Source organism: Rhinoderma darwinii, chromosome 4, assembly GCF_050947455.1.
Source record: "Rhinoderma darwinii isolate aRhiDar2 chromosome 4, aRhiDar2.hap1, whole genome shotgun sequence".
NCBI lineage: Eukaryota > Metazoa > Chordata > Amphibia > Anura > Rhinodermatidae > Rhinoderma > Rhinoderma darwinii.
The window spans coordinates 212,453,974-212,466,247 of NC_134690.1; the positions used below are offsets into that span (position 1 = coordinate 212,453,974).

General features: G+C 40.7%; 1 protein-coding gene across 3 annotated transcripts in view; it reads right to left on the reverse strand.

Moving 5' to 3' along the window:
- Positions 1–12,274, reverse strand: part of MAP3K7 (mitogen-activated protein kinase kinase kinase 7) — a 61,547-nt gene that overhangs the window by 19,303 nt on the left and 29,970 nt on the right. For 2 of the 3 annotated variants that reach the window (XM_075862166.1, XM_075862165.1), the window contains exons 6-10: positions 11,405–11,529; positions 9,823–9,951; positions 7,194–7,324; positions 4,845–4,926; positions 1,931–2,055 (exon numbers count right to left, since the gene is read on the reverse strand). In XM_075862166.1, the coding sequence (XP_075718281.1) occupies positions 1,931–2,055; positions 4,845–4,926; positions 7,194–7,324; positions 9,823–9,951; positions 11,405–11,529 (592 nt within the window). Of the gene's footprint in view, positions 1–1,930; positions 2,056–2,263; positions 2,358–4,844; positions 4,927–7,193; positions 7,325–9,822; positions 9,952–11,404; positions 11,530–12,274 lie in introns of those variants that run through there. The other variant, XM_075862167.1, reaches the window with a different exon arrangement.

The following is a 12,274-nucleotide window of genomic DNA, read 5'->3' on the forward strand; positions in this document are numbered from 1 at the left end:
CAACTCCCCTATCAAATCCCCTGCCGCTCCAGAACCAATTTTCCGGTGGTCCCCGACAGTCTTTGCCAACTTCCTTGCATCAATGACATGCCATTCTTCGACGTGACCGCTGCAGCGGTGATGCTAGCAAGAATGGCACTTCACACCTGAGGCCAGTAACTGGCTGCAGTGGTCACATGCGTAAACGGCACATCAACACAGCAGAACAAGTCAGACCGGCGGGGACCAACGGCGCATTGGCACAGGATTTAATGTTTGTTTAATGTTTATCGTAACGTCTTTCCTGCAGCCAGTTTGTTTTCTTATTCTCTGAAGACAACTCCTATAGGAGTGCCACAACATGCAGCAGCATTGAAATCAAGTGCTTCAACTGCACAAGCAGTGGTTTTTTTGGCCAGGCATTGCAAAACTGCAGCAATTTAGGGAGATACCGAGCGATTCTTGCCGCGGGTCTCTGAGGTATAAATTTTTAAAATCTAATTTGTTAGGAACCAATTAAGTTCTGTTGTGGCTTTGTAGAGCCCAGAAACTCTTCAACTCATTTTAAAAACAGCACGCCTCCAAGTATTTAGAACTGCATTTTGGAAGGTTTTTTTTACACCTCTAGGTGTTTATTTTTTGCACATATTTTATTTTAATCCATTTTTCCTGTAATACGGCAGGTGTTAATAGGGGAAAACAATTCAATAATACCCTGGTTATGTAGTTTTTAGAAAAATTCCATATGTGGCCTTAGGCCCCATGCACACGACCGTATTTTTGTCCACCCGTAAATACAGGTCCTTGGTCACACGTACTCGACCCGTATTGCACCGGTATTTACGGACCCGTGCCCGTAAATACGGGTCCGGTGTCACCCGTATTCCACCCGTATTTACGGGCACGTTTTTGGCTGCAAAATTGCACTGCACTAATCGGCAGCCCTTCTCTCTCAGTGCAGGATAGAGAGAAGGGACAGCCCTTTCCGTAATAAAAGTAAGAGAAATACATACTTACCCGGCCGTTGTCTTGGTGACGCGTCCCTCTCTTGACATCCAGCCCGACCTCCCTGGATGACGCGGCAGTCCATGTGACCGCTGCAGCCTGTGATTGGCTGCAGCGGTCACACGGGCTGTAACGTCATCCCAGGAGGCTGGACTGGAGGAAGAAGCAGGGAGTTCTGGGTAAGTATGAACGTCTTTTTTTTTTACAGCTTTATCTATATTGTGATCGGAAGTCACTGTCCAGGGTGCTAAAACAGTTACTGCCGATCGTTTAACTCTTTCAGCACCCTGGACAGTGACTATTTACTGACGTCGCCTAGCGACGCTCCCGTAATTACGGGTGCACACACGTAGTCACCCGTAATTACGGGAGCCCCATAGACTTCTATGGGCTGCCCGTGCCGTAATTACGGCCTGAAATAGGACATGTTCTATCTTTTTCAACGGCACGGGCACCTTACCGTAAGCATACGGGGAGGTACCTGTGGCCAATAGAAGTCTATGGGCCTGTAATTACGGCCCGTAATTACGGGAGTTTTTACGGTCGTGTGCATGGGGCCTTCGTGAGCTCTCAAGATCTGAAGGAGGCATTGATGTGCCAAAATATATGAAACACAGATAAAAGACCACATTTTGGATGTAGTGAAAGTATTTTGTACCCCACAGGTGTTTCATAAAATTTATTATAAATGGGCTGTGAAAGACAACATTTATTTTAGCGGAAACGTTTTTTTTTTTTTTAAATTTACACAAAGAATATGGGAGAAAAAGCTGCTTTGTGCACTGGCACCCCAAAAAGTATTAATGGGAGCACTGGGTGTAAACGAGAAGGTAGAACCTCAAGGATCCCACAAAAAAAAAAGTGTTATTACAAATAAGATTTAAAAATAGTGAGGTACATTTGATCGAGAATAACTGAAGAACAAGAAGCCATCACATCTACTTACACTTTTGGACTGATTTTTTAAATGTGCCAGTTTGGACTCTATCCGTTTAATGGTATCGTCAGCACTGGGTTGGATTTCATCACTCTTATTGCTGGTATTTGTTGAAGTAATGTCAATGCAAGATCCTGTAGGAGAAAATACATGGTCATGTTTTAATCTATTACAGTTCATTTCTATCATTATAGATTTGGTACCATTTGAACGATTACCCAATCTAACCTTTTAGAAAAGCTTTACTCGATGAGATCAGGATATAAATGGCACTTATGAGCAGTTTACAACACTACTGCCAATAAGATACAGCTGTAGAGGTCTCAGCACTCCCTACATTACCTAGAATACTGTGAACACACAATGTGTGGAGACGCATTGGGGTCTCCAACAGGTACTCCACAGTTCATTCTGCCGGCATCCATTCAGACACCAGCAGTTTTCTGCTCTCTATCGCCTATTCCAGGGCCAACATTATCTGAAAACAAAGATGGTTTGTTTATAGTCAACATTTTAGGTAAAGTTGGCCAAACATTCAGGTTCACCTTAAATTTCACCCTCAATCTAATCAGAGGCAGTCCCAAGGTAGGCTGGAAATTTAAAATTTTCAGTTCTGCACTGTAATTGTGGATATGCATTATGATCAAAAATTATACCTTTAGGCATACTGGCCATATGGGCAGGTATGTATGGGCACCTTAAGCGCTGGAGACGGGGAGATTTAGAACAGATGCCTGCAGTTAAGTGAAGTCGTCGAAAAAGAGAGCGTTTATTTTTTAACCTTTATATTACAATTTGTACAAAATAGGATCAGGAAAGGGGAGATCAAAATAAGATTATACGGATATTTGTTTTATTCATTCTTAACGTAAATGTTACTTTATACATTTCTTAGTAGCTGAAAAGTTTTTCCATTGCGGAATTACACAAACTAGATTTTCTTTTCTATTGTATCTTGACATCCTCCACCAATTGTAAGTTAACCACTTCCTGACCAGGCCAATTTTTACGTTTTAATTGTTGATCTATTACTTTTCCAACCTACATGAATTTGGTCTTATTTTTCTCAGAACATATTGGACTTCCATATTGTGTAAAAAAAAATAAAAAAAAAATTTATATTTTACTTTTTTTAAATATGGAAGGAAAAAAGGAAAAAAGTTGAAAAAAAATGTGAATGTGTGAATTAGGTAATTTTTTTTTATGTCCGGTGCATGCCACTGGGTATACACACATGAATACATATTTGGCAGCTTCTGCCAACTTCAACTATACCAAATATTTGTGCATTTCTTACACGCTGGGCGCAAGGTGGCGCTTACATTGAATGATGCGCTAACTGGCTTTTAGAGAAAAAATTTCCAAAGCTTGTTCGCTGACACCATACGACCATTACAGATGTTGTGACGTTTCCAAACCACAAAAAACGATGGCCTCTCCTCAGGATAGGCCATCAATATCTGGATTGGTCAGGGACCGGCACCATCGATCGGCTGTTTTGAAGGGGCCACAGTGCTTATACGAGCGCCGCTTCCCCTCCATTTCCTTTACTGCTCACACTGCAAATAGCGGACACACTTGTAGCAGCGGTTCATAGTATTACAGCTTTCTCCCATTGAAGTGAACAGACTAATACTGTGAACCGCCGCTAAAAGTGTGTTGGCAATTTACAGTGTGAGCAATACAGGAAATTAAGGGGAAGCGAAGATCGTACGAGAATCAGCTGATTGGCGGGGCTGCAGGGAGACAGGCCACCATTGGTCAGATATTGATAGGCCATCAATTTTTGTGGACTGGAAAACCCCTTTGACACCCCAAAAGTGATTTTATGGAATTTAACGACATATCAAAGATTTGAAAATCTACCGTGAAAAATGTCTGCAGCATGCAGGAGTTTTGTAAAATCTCATCTACTTGCCTTGTACTGTAATCTGCTGCAGACTTTACCTGCGTAAAGCCACAGGGAAAATTTGGAGTGAATCTGCCACATCTAACGTCAACCTAAGGTCCAGTTCACACAGTTTTTTGGCGCGGATTTTGACGTAGAAACCGTGTCAGAATCAGTGCCAATATACGGCTGAAAATGTTGTTTTATCCCGGGCGGCTGGGAGGCAGAAAAAGTGTTTTACGCCCATGGCCCTTAATGGCCTTGGGCGAAAAACACGGCAAAAAAAAGTGCAGGCAGGTCAAAATCTGCCTCAAAATTCCTTCAAGAATTTTGAGCCAGATTTTATTCTGCCTGCAAAAGACTCCATGTGAGTTACATGGTGACTTTGGCCACGACACAAGTCGACCGGCCAAAGATAGCTATGTCCCATAGCCTACACCGCAAGTAATGAAAGTCAATGTGGTTGCGTTGCGACCTGCAAGTAACGGCGACACGACAGTTTGGATTTCTTGCAACTGATCACCTGACCACAGACCACTCTGAAGGTCAGTGATACAGCGGTCTCTAGACACACATGTGATCGCTGTGACAGGCTGTCACAGTGTTCACATAGCTGAGCTCCTTACCGTCGGCGCGCATGCTCTGCTCGGGAGGAACAATGTGATCTCTGTGACATGCTGTAACAGCGATCACATGACCGGAGACCACACGGGTGAAAGCTCTGTGATATCAGCTGTTTTAGACAGCTGTATCAGAGCTCCTCACAGTCAGCGCGTAAGCGCTGCTGTTAGGAGCAATATAATCATTGTGACAGGTTGTCAACGATCACATGACCGGAGACCAGCTGTCTAGAGGCAGCTGCGTCATGGAGCCAAATGCTGCCGGGGAGCGGCAAACCTGCTAACTCTGTAGGACGTTCTGGAACGGCCCTGCAGAGTTAATTGCGGACCGCCCGGATGTTTATAGTCTATGGGCGGTTCAGAAGTGGTTAAAACAAAGAAAAAACAAAAAGAAAAAAAAAGCAGAACTACTAACCTGTACTTGTGGCAGAATTGCTTTGTCCCCCATCAGAGTATTGACATGGATACTGTAATGATTCATCCGCTCCAGGAAAATACTGCAGAAGAATTTCAAAATGATGATGACACACAGTATACACAAAAGTGACAGATCAAGAACAGTGGGTCTACTGAAAAGATATTTACTCTATGGTTATGGGGAATAGCCTCATCTCTGAATAACTCATTCAAGAGGGAATTTTCACAAATATAATTTATGTTTCAGTGAGCCAGTGTCCTATACTAGTCCTTCTCAATGAAATAAAATATCAAAGTTACTTTCAGTAATTAAATTAAATAAGTGAAACTCATATTCTATAGATTCATTACACACAGTGATCTATTTCCAGCATTTTTTTCTTTTAATGTTGATGATTATGGTAACAGTTAATGAAAACCGAATATTTTGTCTCAGAAAATTAGATTATATAAGCCAAATTTCAAAAATGATTTTTAATACCGAAATGTAGGCCTACTGAAAAGTATGTCCAGTATATGCCCTCAATACTTGGTCGGGGCTCCTTTTGTATTAATAACTGCATCAATGCGGCGTGGCATGGAGGCAATCTGCCTGTGGCACTGCTGAGGTGTTATGGAAGCCCAGGTTGCTTTGATAGCGGCCTTCAGCTGGTCTGCATTGTTGGGTCTGGTGTCTCATCTTCCTCTTGACAATACCCCATAGATTCTCTATGGGGTTTAGGTCAGGCGAGTTTGCTGGCCAATCAAGCATAGTGATACTGTGGTTATTAAACCAGGTATTGGTACTTCTGGCAGTGTGGGCAGATGCCAAGTCCTGCTGGAAAATGAAATCAGCATCTCCATAAAGCTTGTCAGCAGAGGGAAGCATGAAGTGCTGTAAAATCTCCTGGTAGACGGCTGCGCTGACTCTGGACTTAATATAATATATACTTTTCAGTAGGCCTACATTTTGGTATTAGAACTAATTTGGCTAATATAAAATATAAAAATTTTCTGAGAGACTAAATTTTTCATGAACTGTTATCTATAGTCATCAACATTAAAAGAAAAAAAAAATGCTGGAAATAGATCACTCTGTGTGTAATGAATCTATATAATATGTGAGTTTCACTTTTTGATGATATTCTAATTCATTGAGAAGGACTATAGCCTGCATATAATATAAATCGATTAACTTTTATTAACTTTATTTTAGGAGAGAATTGAAAATAAGCAGCTATTCCAGCATTAATTTCACGTTATAAATTTATGCTGTTTACTATGCAGAGTAAACAACAACAGGTTACCTTTATTCTATGGGTCGGCACGATTACGGGGATACCAATTATATAAAAGTTTTATATGGTTTCCTATGTTTGCAATAAAAACACTTAAAAAAAATAAATAATTGCTTGTTTTTGCATCGTCGCTTTCCAAGAGCCGTAACTTTTTTATTTTTCTGTCTATGTGGGCTTGATTTTTGCGGGGCAATGTGTTGTTTTCATTGGTACTATTTTGGGATACATTGGACTTCTTGATTAACTTTCATTTTATTTTTTTATGGGGGGAGTGGGAGAAATAAATAAGGAATTTCAGTTTTTTTTTGTACACCGTTCATCCGGTGGCTTAATTAATGTGTTAACTTTATTGTTCGAGCCGTTATGATCGCAGCGATACCATATATGTGTATGTTTTATTTGTTTTGATACTTACTAAATAAAACCAGTTTTTTTGGGGGGGAATGGTTTTGATTTTTATTGTAATCTTTATTTTTTTGTCATTAACTTTATTCAACTATTTAACTTTTATTTTCCCACTAGGGGACTTCACTTTGCGTTCTTCTGATCGCTTATATAATGCTTTGCTATACTTAGTATATCAAAGCATTATTGCCAGTCAGCGTAAAACGGACAGGCAATCTATTAGGCCATGGAAAACCAACAGCACCCCACGATTTCTTTGCGGGGGTGCCAATGGGGTGATAGAGGGAGCTCCCTCCCTCTGTCACACACATTAGATGCCGCTATTGACAGCAGCATCTAATGGGTTAAACTGTAAATAAGTTTCTTTATGTACTGTAAGTCTATGAGACATACATTCAACTTAAATGTGAGTCTCATATACTTACAGTACAAAGAGAAACGGACTTCCTGTCCACACAAGACACTGTGAATGTGGTTCTGCCATGACCGGTGTAAAATGCATTCCAAATTATATAAAACATCGCTCAAGATTAAAAAAAACAAAAAAAACTTTAATATGAACTTTTGCTAGTGTTTGCCCTTGATTAAGCAAATTCAACAGGTATTAAAACAGAAAAAAAACCACACACAACCAAAAAAAACAAAAACAAAAAAAAACACCTTGCCTGCATAAGATGTGTCATTATCTTGACAATCTCTTCCATCGAAGGTCGTTGAGATGGATCTTTTGACCAGCAGCGAGTCATTAAGCTTTCAATAGGCTTAGGTAAATTTTTAATTAGCGGTGGTCGAGTACCTGGGAATTCATAACAGAAGGTAATTAAGTGGATGGATTAGACGGATGAACACAATGGTATTAAACATACTAGGAAGCAGTAGTGTTATTTTTAGCAAAGCAAATCTTACAAAAGGGTAAAAGAAAACATACCATAAAAATAAAGGAATGAACAAAATCAAGACTACAGGGAGCTCAACATAAAGAAAGGGACCCTTAGGCTAGATTCACTCGAGAGTGTTATACGTCCGTTAAAACACCGGCCGTCACACAGACTTATGTAATTCAATGGGGTCATTCACACGGCCGTTGTTTCAACGGACCATGTGTAGGGTCTGTGAGAAAATAAGACGTCTTATTTTTTTTGCGCTTCACGCATACCTCCATAGACTCTAGTCTATGGGGGATGCGTTCTAACACATTCCACAGTGAAAAGCACAGAAGCACCTCGGACGTGAAAAACGTCTGTTTTTCAAGTCCGAGATGCGCAACGCTCGTGTAAATCTAACCTACCAGTTATCCTCCATAATCTGCACCAGTCCTCTGGAAAACACTACCCCAGAAAATCTGATTAGTTCCCAACATCCAGTTTTAAGCGTGCCCTGAAAACACCTATTTTTAGACTGGCCTATAACATTCCCTAATCGGACTCCTTTTCTTTGCCCCTCTAATACATTATTCCTCCACACCTGACCGCTTCATTCGACAGTTTCTTAACACTCCTTGCACCCTAATGCAATTTCAATCTGACATACACAGATACTGGATGGTGACCGGCTCATGCAGCCTTGTGTGTGGCTGGATTATTGTACTGAACAAGCACTTTTTACATTGGGTCACCACTATTTCCGGAGATTGTAAGCTCCTGCGAGCAGAGACCTCACTCCTCTGGTGTGAATTGTTAGTTTCCTTCTGAATTGTAAAGTGCTGCGAAATATGTTGCCACTATATCATTTATTATTATTGTTGTTAATATTATTGTGCGGGTCCCATAGGTGGGAACTGCATCTATCGGACATTAACGGCATATCCTATGGATATACAATAAATGTCTGAGATGGGAATGCCCCTTTAAGGTATACAAAATAAAAAATATTTTAATCAATTAAGAAATTCCACCATATGTCTATCTGTATAACTATCTTTCAGTATTGTTAAAAAACACATACAAAGTTTTGAGGGAATTGTGCTTAGTCCAATGTACCCATAGTCAGGTTTTAGAAGTGCACTTCGCAGCCCTACAGTATTGGAATCTTACAAGCCAATCCATAATCCTATGCACATTAAAAGAACATGCAGATGATTGTTCCCCACTTACTCCTTCTGAATCAAGTGCCCGTGTTGTCATGGCAAATCAAGTTTTCAGATTTAAGGGGTTTTTCTACTAGCGACATCGCTATGATATGCCAACAAAGCCTGATTGGTCTAACCACTGGGAGCCACACTGATCCCAAGAATGAAAGCCGTTGGCCCTTTAGCTTTTATCAGATTCAGCAAAATAGCCACAATTACGTTAAAGGAAGGGTGTCGTGAAAAAAAAATTTTATACATCAATTTGCTTTTAGTGTTTTATTAAAATAAATTTTTATTTTTGTGTTTGTGTTTTACTTTTCTTTTTTTTCTAACTTTTTCTTCACTATGGGGGCTGCCATTTTTTTTTCATCTCTATGTGTCGATTAACGACACATACAGAGATGGAACACGGCACATACATCTCCATAGAAAATGCGAATGTGAGCTGTTCGTATTCACTATGGTGTACGCCGTCTGTGTGGGAACGGCGCATGCGCCGCTCCCACACAGTCCAAATGGAAGGTCTTCGGCCGAGCGGCCCCCGGCGCCATTTTCTTGTGGACCGGAAGCCGCGGCCGGACAGTAAGATGACTACTTCCGGTCGCGGCTTCCGGACATGCGATTACAAGCAAGCACTAGGAGCGGACGGACCGGCGGCAGGAGCAAGTAAGTTATGTTTGTGTTTTAGTGTGTGATTACCACTGTATGTAAGCCTACTACACTGTGCATTCGCTCAAAAAATGGCGACACACAGTGTAGGAGGTTTGACCGTTCAATCCCCTCCTTTCTCCTGGCACTAGCCAGGATAAAGGAGGGGGGATTCTGTGAGCTCACTAGAGCGAGTGAGTATTCTCAAATTTTGCAGCATAAAGCAATGTGGTTGCTTTACCACATGCCAATGCTGCAATTTTGGGAATTGCTCTCTAGTGACCAGCACAGGGAAATGTTATAAATTAGAATCTAATTTATAATTTCCTGACTTGTGAAAAAATTAAAAAAATTAGAACAATGTCTAATCATGTATATAATAACTGTTTAACTAAAAAAAAAAAAAGGCTGTTATGCAGTTCCCACCAGGTGCTACTGGATAGAACTAGGATCAGCTTGTTACCACACACACACACATTTAAAGAGACTGTGGTTCGTGTATGACATTGGATAAATGGGAGGTTGGACTATACAGAAAAACATGTAGCCCAGTAAATGGAAAATTCTAATTAGCTCACCGTTATGGACAGCCCACATTATCCGAAAAGCAGGACCTCCTATTTCATCAAATGGCTTCCTCCTGGTAATTACTTCCCAAAGAATGATGCCCCAACTGAACACATCACATTTTTCACTGTAGTTGCTACCTGAAAATGCAAAAATAAAAATACACATCTTGTAAACATAAAACAAACTAAATTTGTAACGGTGTAACCAGTATACAAGAGCTCAAACAATTGCCATATGCTACACTGAATGGCCACTTTATTAGAGACCCCTACCCTTTCATGAGAACAGCTTCCCTGTATGGAAATTAGACACTTAACCCCAGAGTGCAGAATAAATCAAGTGAGCAAGTTTTCTGTGGATCAGTTTCGGTGTGATCCACTTGATAATAGGAAAATCGAGCAATCCGAGTGACTTTGAACGAGACATGGTCATCGCTGCTAAACTAGCCGAGCCAGAATTTCAATCTTGTGGTGTTTTCATGTGCAATGGTGTTAAGAGTATACCCAAAAACAGTGTGTTAGAGGGAAAACATTCAAGGAAAGGGGTCCTGTGAACGTTAACTCCCACAATGCTGGTGCTCCAACTAACGTGTCAGAAAGCACAACTCTATGTTCCTTTGCACAGATGCGCTATAACAGCAGACAACCAGTTTGAGCGCCATTGCTGTCTAAGGGAAACAGAAAGAAAAGACTATAGTGGACAAGAGAGGGCAAAAATTGGAATGGAAAAACACCTAGTCAGATGTATCTAGATTTCTGCTGCACCATGTTGACAGGAGAGCCAGAATTTGGCGCAAGCAGCATAAAGAGAGGAACCCTTTCTGTCTGGCGTCAACAGTTCAGGCTGTGGATGAACATTTGACCAGTAGGGCTTACCCTAAGCATTGCGGCCGACCAAGTTCATCCCTTCATGGCAGCTTTTTACCCTATGGCAGGAGGACACTTTAAACGGCAACTTCGAGAAGCTATCCTGTCCTCATAGGCCAATATTCCCGTAGTACAAATTCAACACCTGGCAGAATCTATGCAAAGACGAATTGCTGCGAATCTGAAGGCCAAAGGAGGTCCAACCCGCTAGTAGATGGGTGTCTAACAAAGCGGCCCTTCAATGCATGTGCATAACGAGACAAACATTTTTAGCATTCTTATTCAGATAACGCTATTTTTGGATGAAAGTACTTTTGGACCAACAGAAGTCGGCAAGGTTGAGCTTACATCTACACTGCAAATAAAAAACACACGCATGCACGCACCTACTTCAAGCCATTCCTTTAAGGATTGTGAAAACCACTTGAAAATCGCACATGCTACAAGTTTTCCCAATGTAGCCCTAGCCTAAAATGTACAAAGATCTATTGACCATGGTTACTATACTTATTGAACATTATGCTTTTACTCATCCATCTATCTGTTCACTTATTAAAACCATCACGTCATTTTAAAATTAAAACAAAAAAGGGGCTTGCTTAACTTACTGCCCAAACAGTGACACAGCCGATTATACTGGGAACACAAAAATAATCCAAAATACCTCTCTAGATCCCAAAATTATTCTTCAGTCTGTTAAACAAACCCTTAAAAAATAAATTACCTTCAAAAACTTCAGGAGCCATCCAAGCAGCACTACCTTTGTTGTTTGTCATATGAGTCTGAATATCACAGGCTGTACCAAAGTCACAGATCTTCAGAACAGTGCCTCCAGCTACCAGAAGCAAGCTGCAAAGCAAATGAAAGGTACAATATGGATGATAAATGACAAGATATTTGCATTGCCTAGTTTTTTCCAGAAGAAAAACGTACGTACGTGATGTCATTAGTTAACATGCTTGTTACCAACACATTAAATCCACAAGCTATTAGGATATTGCTGCTTATTTTGTTACTAATGCAGCTGCTGATAATACAAGTCAGAGGTAGACCATCTTAAAGAGGCTCTGTCACCAGATTATCAAATCCCTATCTCCTATTGCATGTGATCGGCGCTGCAATGTAGAGAACAGTAAAGTTGTTTTTTTTTTTAAAACGATCATTTTTGGCTAAGTTATGAGCTATTTTATATTTATGCAAATTAGCCTTTCTAATGGACAACTGGGCGTGTATTGTGTTTTTAGCAACTGGGCGTGTATTGTGTGTGTGTAACATCTGGGCGTGTTTACTTCTTTCACTGCACAATCACTCTGTGCTGTGGATCATGCTGGGCTGGAACAATGAGAAGTGGATGACGCGGATTAGTCACTGATTGGTCAGCGTCATACACTCCTCTGTACAACGCCCAGTTGGTAAAAAGTAAAAACACGCCCAGTTGTCCATTGAGAAACTCATTAGCATAAATCTAAACTAGCTCATAACTTGATAAAAAAAATGATAGTTTTTCAAAATAAAAACCACTGTTATCTACATTCCAGCGCCGATCAGATTATGTAGGAGATGTAGGATATGTAGGCACTTATAATCTGGTGAC